Source organism: Cricetulus griseus, chromosome 7 (assembly GCF_003668045.3).
Source record: "Cricetulus griseus strain 17A/GY chromosome 7, alternate assembly CriGri-PICRH-1.0, whole genome shotgun sequence".
Classification (NCBI taxonomy): domain Eukaryota; kingdom Metazoa; phylum Chordata; class Mammalia; order Rodentia; family Cricetidae; genus Cricetulus; species Cricetulus griseus.
The window spans coordinates 35,339,385-35,362,490 of record NC_048600.1 but is presented as its reverse complement, the minus strand read 5'-3'; the positions used below and the strand labels follow the sequence as shown (position 1 = coordinate 35,362,490).

General features: G+C 44.8%; 1 protein-coding gene across 4 annotated transcripts in view; it reads left to right on the top strand.

Moving 5' to 3' along the window:
- The window catches only part of Snx29 (sorting nexin 29), a 402,905-nt gene that overhangs the window by 27,663 nt on the left and 352,136 nt on the right, over positions 1–23,106 (top strand). For all 4 annotated transcript variants that reach the window (XM_027424771.2, XM_027424770.2, XM_035447582.1 and 1 more), the window contains 4 exons: positions 13,904–14,084; positions 17,122–17,192; positions 18,305–18,553; positions 21,745–22,096. In XM_027424771.2, coding sequence (XP_027280572.1) covers positions 13,904–14,084; positions 17,122–17,192; positions 18,305–18,553; positions 21,745–22,096 — 853 coding nt within the window. The remainder of the gene's footprint in view (positions 1–13,903; positions 14,085–17,121; positions 17,193–18,304; positions 18,554–21,744; positions 22,097–23,106) is intronic.

The following is a 23,106-nucleotide window of genomic DNA, read 5'->3' as shown; positions in this document are numbered from 1 at the left end:
TGGAGAGCCATGAGAGCAGCCCTTTGGGACAGAATGAGAAACATGAAATCCAGAGAGGATTGGCTAGGTATGACCTCCCTCTCCATAATGTAGCATAGGGGTTGTGACCTGTGGTTTAAGTTGGGCAGGGTTGACATCCTTCTTAGTGACTGGCCAAGCAGGAGCCCACGGGGACATCTCCCTGGTCCTCTGTTTGCTCATTGTAAGATGAGGCAGTCACAGGCCCAGGTTCAGGGCAGCCCGCATCTTCTCTGATTTTGTCCCTGTTTATTGAATTATGACACAGGTTTACACTAGCCCAGGAGGCTGCTGTATCAGCTCTGTTTACAGGTGAGAAGCTTGGGCCTTCCCAGCTGGGCTCTAGCTCAGTGGTAGGGTGCTTGCTTAACATGTGTGAGCTTATATGTTCAACCCCCTGCAGCACAAACCCATTTTCCTGTGAAGAGAGAAAAGCTTCCATTCAGAGTACTGACTGAAGTAGTGATGGAAAATGCTGTGGGCCTGCCAAAGACGTGGCTTGCATTTGATCCTCTGGGGTTGGGCACAAGCATGACTGAGCTTAGTAACTTGGTTATTTATTCGCTTCTTTTAAAGTTTCTAACATTCAAAAATTGTGGAATTTCATGTTGAAATAGGGGTTTCTACTTTAAATCCAAGCCTTGGTCCCTTGGTTGGTGCTGAGTACACTGGCAAAGGTGTCCCTGTCACTCCAGGCATGGCCCACCTCTCTCTGCTGCCTCTGAAGCCTGAGATAGTTGTCTACTGCCCCTCGTCAGAGTCAAGAGGAGGGGCGCTTCTATTCCCCGTATGCTGATACCTTAACTCTGTCCTTTTCAGACCATGGTCCATAGTAAAGGAAATACATTTGAGCATGCAAAATTCCCAGAGACTTGTCCTGTGGTCTGAATGAGGATGCTGAAGTATTTTGTGTGTGTACCTGTGCATGCATGTGTGGAGGACAGAAGTAGAAAGATACTTCTTCTACTATTTTCTGCCTTATCTGGTTTCCTGTTTTTGAGATAGGGTCTTCTTATTATATCCAGAGCTCTCTAGTTGACTAAATGACTGGCTAGTGAACTTTAGGGATCCTCCTGCTTCTGTCTCCCAGTTCTGGGATTACAGGATTATCTTTTGCCACACCTGTCTAGCTGCTTTGCTTGCTCTATTATATGTGTGTGTGTTGGGGGGCGGGTATGCCATGGCTTAAATGTATAAGTCAGAAGATAATTGTGGTAGTTGGTTCTTTGCTTCTACTGTGCAGGTCCCAGGGATTGAACTCAGGCTTGGCAGCAAACACCTTTACCCACTAATCCATCTTTTCCTGTTGAAGCAGTGGGTTCAGCCCATAAGTAACTGTTTTTGAGGGTGTTGGGGATCTGAACTCAGCTCCTCATGCTTGTATATCAAGCAGTTTTCTTACTGGGCCATTTCCCCAGCCCCATCATATATGTTTGTAACCTCAACTTTGATGAAACATTGAATACAAGGTAATACACAAAAGCATAAAGCAGCCCCATGTAGCCTCACTATTCATTAGTCACTCATGTTCCTACTACTTGGGGTTACCAACCCAGCCTTGCCTGGAGCTTCTCTGGTTTCTCACACAGGCCTTTGTTTTGTCTCATTTTGAAGGATACTTCATACCCTGGTTTGTGTGTGGTTTCAGCTGTTCTGTGAGGTTCTGTTGGGCTGTGGAGTACCAGGAGCTGCTCTGCCTCCACTAATGGTCAGTGCTTTATAGCCTATTAATATGCTTTACCAGTGACTGGGTGGGGACTGTAAGGATTCAGACATTATGCTGGCCTGCTCCTGTCAGCTGGCAGAATGCACTCAGGCAGTACTCTGGTCAGCCCAGGGTTCCATAAGTACTAGTTTGCCCGCAGGTAGGACAGCCACAGAGGTACCCGGCAGGAGCCACAGAAGGAGAGATGTTTGTCAGGTCAGGCCAGTTTTTTGGAGTGCAAGTGCAGCAGTGTTCTTCCTGCCAGCTGCGGATCAGCCTGGGGGCAGGTGCAGAGGGAAGAGGAGCAGGCTAAGCAGGTAGACCAGGATCTTTACAGCCGTGACAAGGAGCACATAGTGTGTGCCAACACTAATATAGACCCTTTAGGTCTGGGGAGCTGGGGACAGGGGACTCTTAAGAAGACCCTTGAAGCTATATAATGCATTGGAGCTAACCAAGATGAGAGACAAAGTACAGTGCTTTGTAAGGACTCATATAACTAAGTAGGGGGCTCATCCCTAAGGGAAAGATGAATTCTCTCTCTCAGCGGTGGTTAGTTGCCTGCAGTTGTTTGTCTAGGGGCAGGCCCCCTCAGAATTTCCCCTTTTCATGGTAGTGCATCTATTAGTGTTGTTCTTGGGCTTGTTTAGGCAGCCATTTTGTTGTGCTGAATTTTTTTTCCCTACTCTTTACACTCCTCAGTTCTTTTCCAAACTCCTGATGGTTAATATAGATTATCAACTTGACAGGATCTAGTCATCTGGGAGATGAGCCCCTGGGCATGCCTACCAGGGGCTTTCTTGCTTATGTCAGATGAGGGAAGACCCACCCTAACTGTGGGCAGCACCGTCCTAAGAGTGTGGTTTCAGGCAGAAGGAAAAGGGGCCAACTGTGCAGCATCCCTTGCTATCCTCTTCCTAAGGGATACAGGGTGACCAGCCACTTCAAGCTGCCGCCACCTTGGTGGACAGTACCTTGAACTGTGAGCCAGATCAAGCCCTTCTGTCTTTGGGTTGTTTTGGTCAGGGCATTTTATCAACAGGAAAAGTGACTAGAGCACTCCTAAAATGAAGCTTCTGTGAAGAACTGAGGGCTGGTGAGGAGTGCAGTGGTGAAGTGCTTGCTGTATGAGCAAGAAGACCTGAGTTCAGATTGTTAGTGCCCACATACAAGTGGGGCATGCGTGTGACCCACCATTGGAGGAGGCGGAATGGGCAGAACAGGCAGATCCTGTAGTCTGCCTAGCTAGCCAGTCTAGCAGAAATGGTGAACTCTGGGCTCAGGGAAAGACCTTGTCTTAGAAAATAAGGTAGAAGACCCATGAATTGGCTCAGTGTGTGCAAGCCTCAGCTGTGCAAGATTCATACCCTGGCATCAGTCTCACGGTAAGGTGGAAAGACAGAAGTGACTCCTGCAGGTTGACCTCTGACCTCCACACCTCATACATGCCTCCACATCATGTACAAACATAGATGTAAGGTGGAGAGCAAGAGAGGAAGATCCCTGGTTTTGGCTTCCACTGATGCACACAAAGTGAGGCACTTACATACATGAGCACACACATGCACACACTGTACATAATTATAGTAAAATAGGTATAATAAAATATATCATCCTAACCATTGAAAGTCTGCAGCTTGGGACTGGAGAGCCAGCTCAGTGGAGTAGAGTACTTGTTGGTCTTGCAGAAGACCCGATATCATTCTCAGCACCCACACAGTGGCTCACAACCATCTGTAGCTCCTACTCTAGGGGATCAGACACATCTTCTGGCCTCTGTGAATACCAGGTACACACGTAGTACACAGACACACGTGCAGGCAAAACACTAACACACCTAAAATCAGTTTAAAACAGCGACAGTCTACAGCTCAGTGGTATTAAGTACTTTCCCACCACAGTCTATTCCTAAACTGAAATGATGTGCTCATTAAAATGGTGATTCTAAATTGCAGCCTCCAGTCCCCAGCCTCTGGCAGCTACCATTCTACTTCTGTCTTAATGAACTTGACTAATACAGGTACTTTCATGAAAGTGAGGTTTGTACACTGCTTTTTGTATCTGGCTTCATTTACCATCTTACCCCCACCCCCACCCCGTTTAAGGCTGAGCACTATTCCAGCATATAGATAGCCATATTTTCTTTTCCTGATTGACACTTGGGTTGCTTGTAGGCTGTTGTTAATGTTGCTATGAACATGGGTAAATAAATAAATGTTGTGCTTTTTAGCTTTTAGTTCTTTTGATATTTACCCAGAAGTGGAATGGCTGGATCCTCTGGTAATCTTATATTTAACATAAAATTTTGTTTTGTTTACTTATTTAATGCTGTGTGCATGTACTATTGTATATGTGGAAGTCAAAGAGAACTTGTGGGCAATGTTTTTCTCCTTTCACCAACTAGGTCCTAGGTATCAAACTCCGGTGATTAGGCTTGGTGGCAAGGGCTTTTGCCTATGGAATTGTGGAATCATTTCCCATCTTAATGACCTTTTTTTAAAATAAAAATTTACTTAATTAGAGAGAGGGGGGAGAGGGAGAGAGACAGACAGACACACACAGAGAGAACGAGCAAGCTCATGTGCCTGTGCATGCGGATGCAGTATTATGTGTATGGAGGTCAGAGGACAGCTTGGAGTCAGTTCTCTCCTTCCTCTACCTGGGGTCTAATGCTGAACCTCAGGTGGCCAGGTCAGCACCTTCACCTCTTGAGCAATCTCTGGCCTTGTGTTTAACACTTCTAGGAAATATTAAATCATTCTCCTAGTGCTGCAGGGCTTTGCATCCTATTCAGCAGCACAGAGAGGCTGTAGGTGCTCCACACCCTCCAGGCGCTGAGTTCAGAGCCTTTCTAGAATGGATCTTAGTCATTTTCATCCCTGTCCTTTCTAGAGAGAAAACATTAAAACTGCAATGAAATAGCACTTTGTGTCCATTCCTTTCTTCTCAACAAGCCACCCTCCTATTTCTTCATGTCTCCACATCTCTTTCTTTGCCTTAAAAGACCTCACAAAAGCCAGGTGGTGGTGGCGGCACACGCCTTTAATCCCAGCACTGTGAGGCAGAGGCAGAGGCAGGTGGATCTCTTGAGTTCAAGGCCAGCCCAGTCTACAGAGTGAGTTCCAGGACAGCCAGGAATACACACAGAGAAACCATGTCTTGAAACAAACAAACAAACAAACAAACAAACCCAAACAACAACACCTACAACAAAACCCAACAGAAACTGATAGCCATTCAAATGGACATGGAGTGTTATCTCATTGTGGTTTCAATGTGTTTTCTCTAGAAATTTCAAATTTCTTTCCTTGAGTCCCTACCCAGTTCACTCTGGCTGTGCCTTACCAGTCCCCATTAAAGCCTCGCAGTGGTATGCCCTGAGTTCTTGCCTGTTGCTGATCCTGGGAGGGAAGGGGCAGGGTCCAACTTCGCTCATTCTGGAGCTTAGAGTATGTACATCATGGAGGTGACTAAGGACTGTGTCAAAATCTTGACTCAGGCAAAGCTTTAGTTTTCCTGGGAAGCCACCCACAGTGCTCTACTGTCTTCATACTTGTCAGTTGGACGCTGGACCTTGGTGAGGATTTTTCAAAATGGTCCTCCGAGGGGGCTGGAGAGATGGCTCAGATGTTAAGAGCACCAGCTGTTCTTCCAGAGGTCCTGATTTCAATTCCCAGCAACCACATGGTGACTCACAACCATCCATTATGAGATCTGGTGCCCTCTTTTGGTGTGCAGATATACATGGAAGCAGAATGTTGTATACATAATAAATAAATAAAATCTTAAAAAAAAAAGAAAATGGTCCATCTCACTTCACTCAAAGCAGAGTTTATATTTTTATTCACTGAGTTCCCTTGGGCAATGACTTCATTTCTATAGAACACTGATTTCTGAGGAAGCTGCATGTGCCAGGAGAGCCTGGCTCAACCTCTTGGTTGGAGGGGAAGTCCGCTCTGTCACCCTCCCCTCTGTATGGTGTTTTCAGTTCCTTTTTGGGGTTTTGCTGTTATTGTCATGAACTTGCAAATCTACTTCTGGTGAAAGAGGCCTCAGAAGGATGTCTGCCAATGGTGTGGTGGAATAGCAAACTGTGTCCAGGGTTACTGACAGAAGTGGTTAGTGTTAGTAAAGAATGGCCAGCCTTATGGGGAGAGCTATTGGCATGCTATTCCTCAACTCATGGGCCCCTAAACTGTGAGGATGTTTGTGGAGTCCCAGGTAGGGGCCTTGACATCTAAGAGTCAGTGCCAGTGCAAGGGACATGCATGCATGAGTGTGTCCCAGCATGTTAAGTTCTGGGTTCTGAGGCAGGAGGATTGCAAGTTCAAAGAAGATCCTGTCTCTATAAAGAGGATAAAAGCCTGGGAATATAACTCAGTGGCACAGTGCTTGCCTAGGCTCAACTCCTAATCCTGAAAAGCTAAAGTAGAGGGTGATGGAGCAGGACACCCGCATCCTCTTCTAGCCTCTTGTATATATACAGGTACACATATGTATATGAACATGTGCACACCCACATGTTCATACACAACACACATGTGCCACTCCCACATTACACATGCAAAAATCCACAGCAAAGATTATATATATTCATATTTTCTGTACTTTTCAATTAACTTTTTCATACAGTCATGGGGAGTTAAAAGGTGGGTAGTAGTAGTACATGCTTGTGAACCAAGCAGGCCAGATGCTGGGATGGAAAGATTGTAAGTGTGAGGTTAGCTACATAAAAGAGTGCCAGGCCAGGTTAGTATAAATATCAAGTTTCTGAGTTGTAGGGGAGATAGATAGTGAAAGAGGGAAGAAGGAGAGGGAGGGAGGGGGAGAGAGAGAGAGAGAGAGAGAGAGAGAGAGAGAGAGAGAGAGAGAGAAGAACCAGTACTCAGGAGGTAGAAGCATTAGTCTCAGCTATGTAGTGAGTTTGAAACCAGCCTGGAATACATATCAAGTTACATACTAGCCAGGGTACAGAGTTAGACACAGTCTCAAAACAGAACAAAAACAACAGTCAAGAGAAAAAAAAAAGGGAAAAAGGGATTAATCACTAATACATTAACACATGACATAATATTGAAGAACCTTCAAAAACATTGTGCTAAGTCATAAACAGACAAGTACCATAGATGCCACTGGCAGAGATGCCTGGAGTAGTCAAATGTACAGATAAGAGGTTAAAGTTCCCAAAGTCTGGGGGACAGAAAACAGGGGGAGTTATTTAATGAAGGATTTTTTTGGGGATGATGAAAAAGTTCTAGAAATAGACAGTGCTGCTGGCTGCGCAAGACCATGAGTAGACAGTGCTACATCATGGACATACACTAAAAAAATGGCTGACATGGGGTTGGTGAGATGCTCAGATGGTAAAAGTGCCTGCTGTGTAAGCTTGATGACCCGAGTTTGGTCCCTGGGATTCATACGGTGGAAGAAGATAACTGACTTTTTAAAAAATTTTTTTCTGTCTCTTTTTCTTCCCCCCCCCAGCTTTCTCAGGCCCTGCATAGAAATATTAGCCCCCTGTTGGGTGCCAAATGTAGCAGACTTTCATGGACCACCAGCCCCAAATCATGACATGGAGACTTATTACTAATTATGAATGCTCAGCCTTCTCTTATGCTTGTCCCACTAGCTATTACAACTTAATTTAACCTGTTTCTCTTCATCTGTATTGTGCCTCGTGGCTTTATACCTTGTTTTCATTCTGTATGTCCTACTTTCCTGCTTTCTCCATATCTGTCTGGTTGGCCTCTGCCTGCCTGGCTGCTCCCTGACCCCTGGCTGGCTCCCTTTTTATCTCTGCCTGCCAGCCCCACCTTTCCCTCCTCTGCCTAGATATTGGCCATTCAGCTTTTTATTAGGCCAGTCAGGTGCCTTGGACAGGCAAGGTGAGTTGTCCTCATAACACATATACACATGCACACACCAAAATGTAATAAAAATTAAAATTGTTAAAATGGTGAATTATGTGTACTTACCACAGATTTATGAAAACAAAATAATATCAAGTTGATATGCTAGATAGACAAAGTTTCACTATATGTGATTTGTATTTAAACCATAGCCCCTCTGCTCTAGACATATTTGTGGCCAGTTGGAAGATGGTGAGGTGACAAAGCTGTGGTCCCTTCTTGGGAGCCCTGCTGTGCTATCTACCTACCACTCTTACTGGGAGGGTTTTTATGCTAGATGAGAGTGGTGTGGGCTGCCCCTGCCTCAGCATGAGTGACAGTGTTTGTTCCCACTGTCAGATGCACCCACCTGAGTCTGTAGCTGTGGTGTGCCCTCCTTTGCTGGTGCCCCAGGAATGAACAGGCCAGTCCCACTGCTTTTCTACATTTCTGCTTCCTGTGGTTTTCTGGGATTGCTTCTCCTTGTCTGATAAAAGGAGTGACTCAGTGTCTGGAGTCTTTTTTCCTTTTCTGATTGTGAATGTGAGGCTCAGAGGTGTGATTACCCTCAGATCTTGAGTGAAGTCAAGGTGATGATTCAGAGCCTTTGAACCAGCTACCTGTCTTGTCTAACATGTGTGAGAGAGGTGCCCTTTTTTCCTGTTTGCAAGGATCCCAGGTCCTTAGAGTTGGGTGACACATTTCTTAAATTGTACAGTGTTTTTGTAACATGAATAAATAAAAGACTCAGAGACTGATATTGGGGTTCAGGCTTCAAGCTGAAGTTTAGAAAAGCAAAGCAGCTGGTCACTAGCTTCTTACCTCTACCTCAGCGCTGTCTCCACTAGTTCTCACCAAGCCTCAGACTGTAACCTCTCCTTAATGTGGCTGGAGAATGAATGCCTCTATCTTCAGTGTAGCTGGAGAATCAATGCCTCTTATTCAATACTGAAGACCCTGTTTCTATCTTTTATATCCCTCTAGTGCTGGGATTAAAGGCATGTGATCTGTTACTCTTTTAGACTGATTCATCTGATGTATCCCTGGGTGGTCTTGAACTTAGATCCCCCTACCTATTAATCCTGAGTCCTAGGATTAAAGGTATGTGCTACCACCTCCTAGCTTCTGGCTGCTGGGATTAAAGGTGTGTGCCTGGCTTCTGTTGATTGTGGCTGACTTTGCTTTCTGAATCCTCAGGCAAACTTTAATAAATCATAAATAATATATCACCATAGCTTTACCCTGTTCAATTGTATCCCTTCGAGGCATTGAAAAAGACCTGTTGCTGCTCAGTGAGCTGGGTTCCCAGTAGGCTCAGGAGGGGAACTGTTGCTCAGTGGGCTCTGGGGAGAGCTGTTGCTCAGTGGCTATCTCCTCTCCTCCAGCATCTGGGGGAGAGCTGTTGCTTAGTGGTCTGTCCTCACCAGGCTCCCAGGGAGAGTTGTTGCTCAGTGGGTATCCCCCAACAGGCTCTGGGGGAGCTATTGCTTAGTTGCTGTTCCCCCACATGCTCTGGGGGAGAGCTGTTGCTCAGTGGCTGCCCCCGCCCCCAACCCCAGGCTCTAGAGAGCTGTTGCTCAGAGGCATCAGTACTGTGCAGATGCTCATCAGATAATCAGGGAACAAGCCCTATCTCATCACATCTGGAGAGATAGTTAGCAGGTTAAGAGCATGTACTTCTCTTGTAGAGGACCTAGCAACCATGTTGGGCAGCTCACAATTGCCTGTAACTCAGGTTTCAGGGAGATTTGACATCTCTGACTTCTGTATGCGCCTGTATGCACATGCACACACACACACACATACACACACACACACACACACACACACACACACACACACACACACACACACACACACACCCCATGAAAAGCACAACTCTAAAAACAGGAACGGGATGAAACTGTCATAGAGGTGGACACTGTCACATGGCTTGATTATCTCCCTCTTGTGGGAACTGCCACTGCTGGGGGTGGAAGAGGACATGGTAAGAGCATCATAGGGAACCACATGTTTGTCATAGGAAAGAGGGGTGCTGCCAGAGCAAGGAGAAGGATGCTGTTGAGGTTTCTTTCTACTAGGCTTTTGCTTCATTGTAACAATGATATCAATAGCTGCTTACCATTATACAGCAGGTATGTTTGCTATGGCTGACACTCACACGTTATATGTTCTTATTTCACATTTTGTATGTGTGTGAGAATTGTTTGTGCAGGTCAGAGGTCCTGTCAGATGTCTTCCTTACTTGCTTTCTGCCTTATGTTTTGAGAAAGAACCTTGCACTGAAGCTGGAACTCACTCGCTGGGTTATACTGGCTGACCAGCAGGCCTAGGTACCCTCCTGCCCCGGCTTTCCCAGGGCCAGGATTACAGGCGCACCCCTGTATCCAGGTTCTGGCTGGTCTGAAGTCCATATTTTGACCTGGTTAGCTTTCACTCTCAGAGATTCACCTCCATCTGCCTTCTAAGTGCTGGAATTAAAGGCATGTGCTGATGGGGGATGATGTCCTTCTGTATCTATGCTTCTCTTATTGGTTGATGAATAAAACATTGTTTGGCCAATAGAGGCAGGAAGATAGGCAGGACTAGGAGACGAGGAGAATTCTGGGAAAGGTAGGTAGAGGTGCCACGAGGAGATGCCATGTAGAGACTGAGAGGATAGGACACGCCAGGCATTCTCTGGTATAAGGCCATTTAGAAATACATATGTTACTAACCTCTAGGTTATGGGTTAATAATTAAGACAGAGCTAGCCAATAGGAAGCCCTAGCCATCGGCTAACAGTTTTATAATTAATATAGCGTCTGTGTGTTTATTTGGGGCTAAAGCAGCAGCAGCAGCAGCAGCAGCAGGACCTGGTGGGACAAGAAACTCCAGCAACAATGTGCCACCACGTCCAGCTGCATCTGGGTTTTTACATGGGTGCTGGAGATCTGACCTTGGGTCTTCCTCTTGCTCATCAAGCACTTTATCCTCTGTGCCTATGGAAGATATGACTTTTTGGCATTGCCAGTGAAAGCCAAGGCCTGTTAGAAACTGCCAAAAGCTGCTTCTGTCTGTCAGCTGCAAAGAGGCCCCCAGATAGCTCACTTTGGCACCTCTTACTGGCAGCTGGCTTCAGTGCTCTGAGAAGTGGAAGCCCTGGAATGCTTCTGGAACTTACCCCATATTTCAAAGCAGATTGCTATAGATTTCCAAATTAAATTTTGGCCACTGCTTGCATTAAACGGCAGGTGAGCTGCACTTTAAATAGACCACATTAATTCTCAAGTGGATCCCTGCTGGGATAAAGCTTATCATCAGCCGGCATCCCTGACAGACTTGAAAAAGATGCTCATGGTAAGCTATTTGCAAACTCAAAGGTGAAACAGTCTTCACGTTAAAGTGCTACTGGTGTTCAAGGACAGAGGGAGGTCACTGCAGTTTTTCAGAAGACAGGGAGTGGGTGAGAGTCACTTGCTTGCTGAGGGTGCTCTCCAGAGTCCCCTGTTCTGGTGTTTAATGTAACTTTTCTTGGACATGAACAAATGTCTTTTCACAGCAGATAGGGAAGTGATAACAGACCAAAAATGACTCCACCTAAGTCTAATTGATGAACCAGTGAGTTTATTGGGGTTACTTAGAGAAGCATGGCTGACTTGGGAAGCTGTACTATAAAAAGCAGCCTAGCATAGGTGATGACTCAACAAGACTATGTGCCAGGAGCTTTCTGTCCAACTTGGAGGCAGCTCCACCAAAGAGTCTCCTCTCCTGAGCAGGTATTTGCTGCCTTTCTGAATTAGGATGGGGCCCTAGGAATCCTGAAACCATCAGGAGTTTCCTAAGCTGTGTATGTCTTCAGAGCCTTCCTCTCTCTGGGAAAGGATGGTTTAGATCACAGGAAATTGCAGAGGCAGAGAAGGGGTGTGGTAAGTTTGCCATGTGAGGGCTGAGGGTGAACTACGCTTTCTCATTCATCCTGGGAAGTTTATTCTGAAAAAAAAAAAAAATAAGTCAGTGAGATGGTTTGGCTGTAAAGCCTCTTGTCACCTAGCCTGAGTTCAGTCTCTGTGATCTACATGGGGGAAGGAGAAAACTGACTCCTGCAAGTTGTTCTCTGACATTTGCACATTATTGTGATGGACACACACACTAAATAAGTAACAAAGTTAAAGACCTGGGAGGGTGGCTGGGTCCCCAAATACCTACATACTCATATATACACATTTAGGTGCTAATGATCCAGAAAGGGAGGGAGAGACTACATAGCACCTCTTCTTAGACATGGATGTTGGTTATCTTGCATCAGGCTGCCATTGTTGGGTGGCCTGCTTGGGCCTTGTGCTCAACACTCTACCTGCTCTTTTCTCTAGTTAGCCCATAATCCCAGGCCACCTATTCTGTGCTCTTGGAAGAGGATTATGAGGTTCTCATAGCTCTGTGGCCATGTTACTGAATGATCTTGTCACCTATTTGTCCTGCGTGCTAGACTAAATGCCTATCAAAGATGACACTCATTATAATGATACAGTGAGCCTGCATCAGTTGAACTGAAATATTAGAGTGAGCTTCTTAATCTGGGTTTAGTTTTTGGAGCTGTGTACATTTGCATTCTTCTGGAGGGAAACCTCAATGAATTTAACATTCTCAAAAGGGCCTGTGAACCTGTTTGGCTCTGCCCCACTTAGAAATCAAGCAGTTATGAACATGCTCATTTTGAAGGTGGCAGAGGCAAATGTGATGTCAGTGGCTTGTGTTTGGCACCGCACCCCTGCTCATCTGTGCTTATTAACATTTACATAAACTATGTGAGACTTGTCCAGGGCCTGCCTTGGTTCTAGTGAGGTCAGTTATGAAATGTTTGAAAATGGCTGATACTCAAGAGCTAACAGCTGTCATTGCAGTATTGACAATAGAATGAAGAAGTGTCAATGAGCCAATGTTGTAAAGAAACTTGATCATAAAATTACATACATAATAGAATTTCAACTCCCAAATAATTTGTGCATGTGGCTAAGAAAGGTAGGCTTGAAGAGATGCCAGTAAGAATGGCTGTCTGTGACACAACAAACTTTATTTAGCCTTCCTGCAGCCTTACATTTGTTCCTGTCCTTATATCAAGTAGTTCACCATTTGGGAAGGTCTCCTGAGGATCTAGAAATGAGGGTGATTATTCATGACCAAGGATATTCTTTGTTGTATAAGGGGGAAGCAGCAACATAGTGTGTTCTTCATAATCAAGATAGAGCTAAATTATATCCCACCAGGAAACTGCCGAAAATCATGTTCAACATGCAGACTGGGTGAATAAGTAACAACACAAAATGTTCTGAGGCCTTTTGAATCTGGAAAATGTTCATGATTTAGAAAAAAACTGAATTAAGATACAGAATTATATGTATACATATTCAATAACACACTGTATAATGTACTTTTTTGTTGCTGTTGAGATGGGATCTTGCTATGTTGCCCAGGCTAGCCTTGAACTCCTTGGCTCAAGCCACATTCTTTTTTTTTTCCCCAAGAGATTATTTTTTTTTATTAGTTCAAATTAGAAACAAGGCTGCTTCACATGACAATTCCTTCTCCCTCTCTCTCCTCTCCCCCTCAACTCCCCACCAGTCCCCACCTTCAAGCCACATTCTTAACTTAGCTTCCTCATTAGCCAGGACTGCAGGTGCATGGCACCATGTCTGGCTTAAAGAGATTTATTCTCCAAGGTCAGTTTCACTGGTCTAACATGCCAAGAAGACAGTGGTAGGCTGGTCCCGCTGATAGCACAGGATAGCAGCCATTCTCACCTCTCCCTGCTTCTGGTGGCTACTGGCATCCTCTGAAAGTGGCCATATCAGTCTAATCTTTGCTTCCCTAGCCACATGGCCTTCTTCCCCATGGGTCAGTTTCTCTGTCTTCTTATGAAGACACTTGTTAATGTGTTGTGTCCATGGGGATTGACACAATCAGTTGCCAACCCTCCTTTGTGGCTTTAGGCTACAGCCACAGGCTAGTTCCAGAGACTAGTCTGTAGTTATGTTTGACGGCATGATTTAGCTGCTACAAATGTTGATTTTGTATAAAAACAAAGGTGAAAAAAAAAAAAAGACTGACATGAAGGTTTTGAAAATGTTAACTGAAAATGGCAGTCGCAGTGTGGGAGGTTCTGAGGCCTGTTTACTTTTGATTATTGATTTGTTCTACTTCATCTGTGCTAAGGAAGTAATGGCATTTGCACCCCATAAAGTTGCCTAGTGACCATTGCTCTGAAGATGACAGCATGCAGGCCCAATGACATACTGCTGCCCTCTCTCCCCAGAGCCCGTGTTCTGGTTCTACGTGAAGGAGGTCCTCAACAAGCACGAGCTGCAACGCTTCTACTCCCTGCATCACATCACTGCAGATGTGGGCCGAGGTCGGGCCTGGCTGCGCTGCGCTCTCAACGAGCACTCCCTGGAGCGCTACCTGCACATGCTCCTGGCTGACCGTGCCAGGCTCAGGTACCCAGCAGGACAGCCCTGGACACAGTGGAAGAATCTGGACACAGACCTTTTTTTTTCTAGTCTCCCTCAATGGGAGAGAAGGGGGCTTCCCCACTGCAACCCTGCCAGCTGCTCCCTTGGTGTGAGAACTGATGCCACAATGCTTAGAAGGGACTCTGAGTGTCACCACATAGCCAGATTTTATCAGTGCTTACCATGATCAAGGCTTAGCTATTGCCCCAGGACACAGGCTAACCCTCACTCGAAGAGTTTTTATTTGAGATTCTTCAGCTTATTGGATCCTAAACTGACCAAAGATATGGAAGTCTTGTTTGTTCTTTTGTTTATTTTGAGGGAAGTTCTCATATGTAGTCTAGGTTGGCCTGGAACGCACTGTTTCTCTACTGCTGGGATTATAGGCCTGCATGAACTAGCTCTGCTCAGAATATGAGATATTAAGGACGGAAATATTTTTAATTAATTAATCAATTAACTAGTTAATTGATTAATTATTGTTTTTTAGAGGCAGGATTTCTTTGTGTAACAGTTCTGGCTATCCTGAAACTCACTTTGTAGGCTAGGCTGGCCTTGAACTCTTTGAGATCTGCCTGACTCTTCCTCCCAAGTGCTGGGACTAAAGGCATGTGCCACCACCACCTGGCATGTTTTGTTTTTATTGAAAGCTTCATTTTATCATGTTTTTTTTTTTTTCTTGAGTATAAAGTTTACTTGGTAGTGCAGGTCAGGCTGTGTTGTAGTAAGCAACACTTGAGAAGCCTCAGTGGTCTGAGTTGGCCACTTTCATTTTTTTCATGTTCTCTTCTGGAGCCCATGCTGACTGGAGCCTACTGAAGATGTATAGACCCACAGTAGGAAAGGGGATTGCTGTTGAAGTAAGCACTGAATGTTTAGGCTCCTGTCCCAAGAGATACTTCCTATTGCCAGGGAGGGTCACATAGCCACAACCACAGTAAAGCAGCTGGGAGTGGCATGGCTAGCCCTCAACAATGGGAAGAGATCACTAGGCAGAGCCAAAGATGGTACAGCCAACCAGCTCCTTAGAAACATTGGAAACTGCTGCAGAAACCACTGGCTTAAAGACTAAATCACTCATAATATATATAGAGATAATCCTAACTTGGTGGGAGTTCCCTTGACATGGTGTCTTTTGCTGTAACTTTAGCAGTTATTTTTCCTGTGAGGATAGTGGACTAGACACAGTTTATGTCACCTGATGACCCTGGGGGCCTTGGTCAAACCTCTCTGGCACCTTGAGTAACTTCCGTGTTAGCAAGACATAGACTTGACACTCAGATTTCACTAATGTAGTAAGCTGGCTTCTCATCAGCACTCCGACAGTCCCTGGATTTCAGTTTTGCCACTTGTTTGCAGGCTCAGGTCTCCCTTTCTGCATCTGCAGTCTTGTTCTCCCCACCCATCTCTTCTCTCTGCTTTACTTTTTTCTTGACTGGAAATCAGATTCAGGTACTGGTGCATGCCAGACAAATGCTCCTTCCATGCTGTCCTTGCTGCAATGTTTCTTCTATTGGTAGTTCTACCAGTGATTCTGTGGGTATTCTAGGATTTTTCTTAAAAACACTCTTGGGACAGTGAGATGGCTTTCAGTGGGTAAAAGCTCTTGCTGAGCACACATGGAAGGAAAGAGAACTTTATGGACCTCTACCTATACCCAAATTCACACATATCCTGCATACACATATGTACACAATAATAGAACTAAAACTAAAACAATGAAGAAGAAAGCTGGGTGGTGACCTTTAATCCCAGCACTAGGGAGGCAGAGGCAAGCAGATCTCTGTGAGCTCGGACCAGCCTGGTCTACAAGAGCTAGTTCCAAAAGCCACAGAGAAACCCTGTCTCAAAAAAAAAAAAAAAAAAGAGAGAGAAGAGTTAGCATAGTGGTGTCTGTCCCAGTGATAAGGAGTCAGAGACAGAAAGATCTCTGGGGAAACACTGGCCAGCCAGCCAGCCTAGCCTACTTGGTGATCTCCAGGACAATGGAAGACTCTGTCCAAAAAGGAGAAATGATCCTGAGGAATTACACTGGAGGTTGTTCTCTTGTCTCCATATGTAAGCACATTCATGGACTCTCTCTCTCTCTCTCTCTCTCTCTCTCTCACACACACACACACACACACACACACATACTCATACCCCAGATTCATTTACATGTATGAAAGCTAGTTTAGATTTTCAAATGATCCCAATTTGGTGTGGAATTGGGTGCCTGTTAAATTGTAGCTTGACTTGGTGGTTTTTCATTGTCCCATTGTATCCCTCCAATGTTGTAGTCAGTCACGTCAGCAGCTAGTTTTTCCCATGTCTTGCTGAATTGCAGGCCACTCAGCACTGAACTGATGCTATTACAACTGCACTTAGAATTCTGTTACCTGACACTAAGGACTCTGGTTTATTGCTTAACAGAGTTGTATACAGTGCTTGGAAATTGGACTTGGGAGACCTGCTTTTAAGCCCTGCTGTACCTTTGATTGGCTAGATTGCCTTGCCTACCTATAGGCTTTCCTGACCCTACCCAGCTGCTACTGAAATCCCTCCCGCCCTTTCCATGGCTAACTTGTATTTTGGGTTTGTAGCCCAGCAGTTTTTATAAGTGGATGTCCTGGTTGATGGAGCTTTGTAACTCCGCAATTGCTTTTGAAATGATTTCTTCTTGTATTAGTGAATCAAGTGAGCCCTGTTGGTGAGCTTGGACTTCCTGTCTCTGGGGTACCTTGTGAGTGGAATCCATTCCTCTGTCGTCTTCAGCTTTGCTTCTTTATAAATACATTTGCATATGTCTATTTCAGTCCTCTAAAGTTCACAGTCTCAGGGGACCAAGAAGGAAGTCATAGGATATGTGCATTCAGACCTTTGTTTCTAGTGAGAAGCTTCAAAGTGGAGAGGGACAAAATTCCCTCTTTGTGGCTGACCAGGCCTAGAGTTTCCAGGGAGCCATCAGTGGCATCATTGGCCAGTGTGTGAATGCCAAGAACTACCTTCCTTTAAGAGTTTCCCTGTTCTCTTTGCTTTGCAGCACATTCTATGAAGACTGGTCTTTTGTAATGGATGAAGAAAGGTCCAGCATGCTCCCTACCATGGCAGCTGGTAAGCCTGGAGGAGGCAGGAGTGATGAGCCCTGAGAAGCTTGCTGAACAAAGAGGTTCTGGGAGTGGATTACTTGCCCAAGAGGGTGCTGTGATGTTTTGTGTCCTCCTGATTCGAAGCATCACTGTTGCTTTTTAAAGTTGGGGCCATTTATCTAGAATTTGATACCCATGCAGATAAAGCATGAGGTGAAGGGTTTGGCTGTGGCCTGCCAGGTGATCTGTAAAGAACTGGGGATTGGATTGGCAGACTGCCTTGACTCCTGGTTCTGCTGCTTGTCAGTTGGATCCTATTAGCTGTGTTACCTCCTTCGCTATGAGTGAGGACATTCTTAGATTTTCAGTCACCTTTCCGAGGCTTTAAGATAGCCATAGAAAAGAAAAGGTCATGTATGTGGCTTATCAGCAACTAACTAAGTCCTGGGTTGATAGCTCTTGAGAAATCCTTTGATGCTTGACTGTTCCTTTGAAGGTGATAAACATGATAGCTTGTCTTTCTTCTAAATTCTTTATTGTTACATTTACATTCTTTTTCTTCTAAAACCTGACATTAAGTCCTCATAATGAGGGTCATGTTAGTCTCATCTAGGGACAAGAAAATCAGGCTTTGGCCATGGTTTTCTTTGTAGGTCATAGGATGCCAGTGTCAGTCTTGGATAAAGCAATTGTAATGGCGTTCTTAGTGTACACTGAGCTCTTGATGAGGTTTTGGTGGGTGAAATCTTTAGTACTCACAATCCCAAGAGGGTTACTGTTTTCACCATTCTTCAGGTAAAGAAACTAGAGCTCAAGGAGGTGGCAAGTTGCTTGACCAAGTTCTCTGAGCTACTAAGTGGCTGTTCTGTGGCTTAGCCCAGGCAGCCTCTCTCCAGAACTTCTGCCACTGTCTTCTCCTGGGTGATTCTTGTTGCCATTTGTCTTCCTGACATTCAGGGATGGAATATGGAAAGACTGTTCACATGAGCTTCTATATGCCAATGCCAATTTCAGATGGTTTTATAGATGCTGAAGATGAGGTTTGTCCCCTTGTGTCCCTGTAGACTGTTTTGTTGCTGATGTTGGAGGTGTGACTGCATGACAGTAAGACCCCCCCACCCCTTTTTTTTTTGGCAGGTCTGAACTCTATACTCTTTGCAATTAACATTGACAACAAAGATTTGAATGGGCAGAGCAAATTTGCTCCCACTGTCTCTGACCTCTTAAAGGAGTCAACACAGAATGTGACGTCCTTGCTGAAGGAGTCCACTCAGGGTATGAGCAGCCTTCTCAGGGAGATCACAGCATCCTCTGCTGTCTCTATTCTCATCAAGCCGGAGCAAGAGACTGACCCTCTGCCTGTCATATCCAAGAACGTCAATGTTGGTGAGCCAAAAGGGGCCCTGGAGGTGGCACAGTAGGCCAGCGTAAATGAAATAAGAGTGGGACTGAGAGGAACACACCTTAATGTTGTCACTTTCCCCTGGGGAGCAAAGTCATTCACTTTGAGAGGGACCCAACAGAAAGGGTAGAAAAGCAAACAGCCAGTCCTAGGAAGCTAGGTGAGTCATCTTTTACCATTTACTTCTTTTACCATTTACTTCTACTTGGTGTTCAGTAGTGAGCTGAGACTCTGCTAGCATCCTGCTTAGTCTTCTTGGGGATGTACAGGGGTGATATTTAAAAACAAATGACACAAGCAGCTTATTGTTCTTGTATATATGAAAACATAGGCTGCTTCATAGAGAACACTTTTGGGTTTGTACTGGAAGGATGCTATTTAAGTCGTGGCCTGAAGGAAGAGAATAGCTCTGAGCTTTGACTATGAGCAGGCAAGGAGAATTGGTTCAGTTAAGATAAATTTGCCAGAAGTTGATGATGCCCTTAGAGCATTTGGGGTTGTTAACTTGGGGGGTTAAATACTGTTCCTTGTCTTCCCAAACCCCTTTGAAAACATTTTAAGAAAATATCTATTTTTTTTGTAGTGTAGATTGTACACACTAGGCAAGTGCTCTACCAGCCAGCTATATCTCCAGTTCTTCTTACTTTTTGTTTTTGAGACAAGGTCTTATCATATTGTTAGGGTTGGCTTTGAAATGACTCTGTAGCCCATACTAGTCTTGAACTTGGATATTTCTACCTTAGCTTTTGAGCAGTAAGATTACAATTATGAGCTAGGTGGTGGTGGTACACGTCTTTAATGACAGCACTTGGGAGGTAGAGGCAGGCGGATCTCTGTGAGTTCAAGGCCAACCTGTTCCAGGATAGGCTCCAAAGCTACTCAGAGAAATCCTATCTCGAAAACCCCCCCCCCAAATAATTACAATCCTACTCCACCAGGCGCCATCTGTTTATTTCTATCTGTCTGTCTGTTTTTGTGTATGTGTGTTTGTTTGTGCATTTTGTGTGCACATGTATTTAAGTGTAAAGGCCAGAGGTCAGTTTTTGGCATCTTCTTGTACACCTTACTTTTATTTTGAGACATCATCTCTCACCTGAGCCCAGAGTTTACTGATTGACTAGACTGGTTGGTCACTGAGATCCAGGGATCAGCCTGTCTCTGCCTTTCCAGGGTAGAATTATAGATGTAGACCACTGTTAGCAGAAGTTTCTGTCTTGCCCTGCCCGATCTCTCAGCTGTTTAGTCACAAATAATCACACAGAGGCTTATATTAATTAAAAACTTTTTGGCTGATGGCTCAGGCTTCTTACTGGCTAGCTCTCTCTTAGTTATTAACCCATTTCGATTAATCTATGTATCTCTACGTAGTCTTGGCTTACTGGAGAATACCCAGGTGTCCTATCTTCCCAGTAGCTACATGGTGTCTGCCTCGAGACTCACTCTCTGCCTTCCTCTTCCCACAATTCTCTTAGTCTGGTAGCCCTACCTATACTTGCTGCCTAGTTACATCTTGTCTGTCCATTGGCCAAAACAGTTTTTATTCATCAACTAATAAGAGAAACATATATTCACAACATACAGAGGACCACCATGCCCCACTTTCCTCCAGGGCTGGAGTCACAGGTGTACACCGCCATGCCCAGCTTTCCTCAGGGCTCATGTCCAAACTCAAGTCCTTCTGCTTGTGCAGCAGGAACTTTGCCTACTGAGCCATCTCACTAGTCCTCCCATTAAAACTTTTCTTCTTATCCCTTTTTAAAAAAAAAGAATGTCTCATTTATTCTCTGACAGTTTCATACTTGTATGCAATGTGTAGTGATCATGTCTACTTCCCACGCTCCCCTGACATTTCCCACCGTCATGTCCTCTTTATATATAAAATATCAGTGAGTCCCATTAGTGCTACCTACATAAGCGTGGGTGTGGGGCCATCCACCTGAGCAAGGGCAACTTAGCAGCCACACTCCTTTCCCAGTTGGCCTTCAACTGTCAATAGCTTCTCAGACCGGGTAAGGTCTTTTGACCCCCTCCTCTGCCATGCTGGAATAGCGACTGGCTTGGTCTTATGTAGTTAACACAACTGTTGTGAGTTCATTAATACAACAGCCATATCATGACCATCAGACATCATCTTATATTCCTCCCTGCCTTCTGGATCTTATGTTATTTCTGCCTCCTTTTCCCTGGTGCTCACTGAACCTTAGTGAGGTGGGTAGATTTGATAAAGATTTCTCATAGGGCTAAGCACTTACAGTTGCTTCTTCTCAGCACTTTGACCAATTATAATTCTCTGTATTAAATGCTGCCCAGTAAAAAAAGAAACTTCCCTGACCAAAGCTGAGAGCATCACTAACCTATGGGTATAAACAGAAATATTTAGAGGAATATTTGACAGTGTGAGTTTTAGCAAAATAACAATAGTAGGTTTTGCCTCTAGCGTCCCTGTCCTCCCAGTGTTTGCTGCTCTTCCAGAGGACCAGAGTTTGGTTCCTAGTGCCTATGTCTCCAGCTCCAAGGGATCTGCACAAATTACACACCACACCACACCACACCACACCATACCACACACACACACACACACACACACACACACACACACACACACACACATACACACACCCCTCCCTTTAAAAATGGTTTTAAAAAAATGCCCAATAGTAAATGGCCAATGTAAAACAAGCTTAGTGGTATTTTTGAAGGGATTTTTAGTCTCATAATGCTTTGTCTGGGCTTTTTTTTTTTTGGATCTTACAGGTCTTTTGCTGCTTATATATTATGGTTTCTGATGTTGTGTCTGGTTTTCTGTGTGTGTGAATGTGTGTGTGTGTGTGTGTCTGTGTCTGTGTCCATGTGTGTTTCTTGTGCTTTTTTTTGTTTGTTTGATTTTGTCTTATTCTGGTTTGTTTTTATCTTATTATTAGATACCTGTTTGTTTTCAGATGAGAGAGAGAAAGAAAGGATGTGGATTTGAGTGGGTGGGGAGGATCTGCAGGAAACCATATTCATAATATATTGTACGAAAAAGAATCTATTTCCAAAAAAAAAAAAAACCTGGAAATCCAACAAAATCTGATTTAGTCTTAGTTTATTTGTGGTGTGATAATAAGCTTTGCTGCCCCATGGGAATGTAGCTTGGCCTTCCTTCTGTATACTACCACAGCTTTTCTTTCACCAGATGCCAGATGTAAAAGGGAGAGGAGGAGGAGGAAGAAGGTGACCAACATTGTCTCTTTTGATGACGATGATGATGAGCCGAACATTGGGGACACTTTAAAAAAGATTCCTGGGACTGTAGAAAGCTCCTCCATCAACATCATGTCAACCTTTGAAAGCCCCTTTGGGCCAAATTCCAATGGGAGCCAGAGCAGCAATTCATGGAAACTTGATTCTGCATCTTTGAATGGGGAGTCAGGCTACCAGAAGCTGGATGTGAAAAGCATCGATGATGATGTGGATGAAAATGAGGAGGATGTGTACAGGAACTCAGCAGGAAGGAAGCACACGGGCCACTCCGAGTCGCCAGACAAGTGAGTTCACTCGAGGTCTTAGTGATCGAGTTACATCAGACATTTTCTAGGAAGTGAGTGAGATGAGTGGGGCTGAGGAAGTGCTTCAGCGGGTAAACCTCCTGCCGTACAAGCACGCATGATAGCCTGAGTTCAGATCCCCAGCACCCCAGCTGGCTGCAGCAGCGCAGACTCCCTGTTATTCCCGTGCTCCCAAGAGGAGATGGGAGATGGAAGCTTTATGTTAGGTAGCCTGGCATACATAGCAGAGAAGAACAAGAGGTCCTGACTCAAACATTGTAGAAAGACAGGATGGATACATGAACTTGAACTCTGATCTCCACATGTGTACCAAGGCATGTGTGCATACACAGTTGAACATGTGAATGAGGACATATGAACATGTACATGCACCATAGGCATAAAAATAGTTCATTTTTGTATTTCTTTGGAGACATTATTCATTCTTTGGATCTTTATGGCCTTAACCTGCTGAGAATTAAGCAGTCTATTTAAATGGACTTAATGCAACATCAGCATCAACATGTGTACTTTGAAATTTTTGCTTAAACATAAAAGGCTGTGGCTTTTGTGAACTGGGGTTTCCTCTGTCTCTAACTTTCCACTAACATAGGAATCCCAGAGCTCAATTTTTCTGCACTTGTTGCCTTAACTGGGTGAGATGTAGATCTAAATCAGTGGAGCCCAAAGCACAGCCTCATGGGGAATGGCCAGTGTAGGCCTTGCCTGCAAGCCAACCTAGGCTCTAGGTACTCCCTGTGTCTTTTCTTGGAATAAGTTCCTTTCCCCCTCAGAGTCTCTGGCCGCATCTGAGGCCTGAGCCAGTGGCAGCACGTACTTGTAGGGGTGTTGCAGAGCCTAGCCACATGATGTCTGAGGCCTGAGTGATGTCACACGGGCCAACTGCTACTGCTGCAGGCTGCTCTTCACAGTCCTCTGTTGTTTACCCTTGCTTTACAGACACACAGACAGTTAAGTATTTTTTCTCTTCAGTCTAGAGTACATGGTAC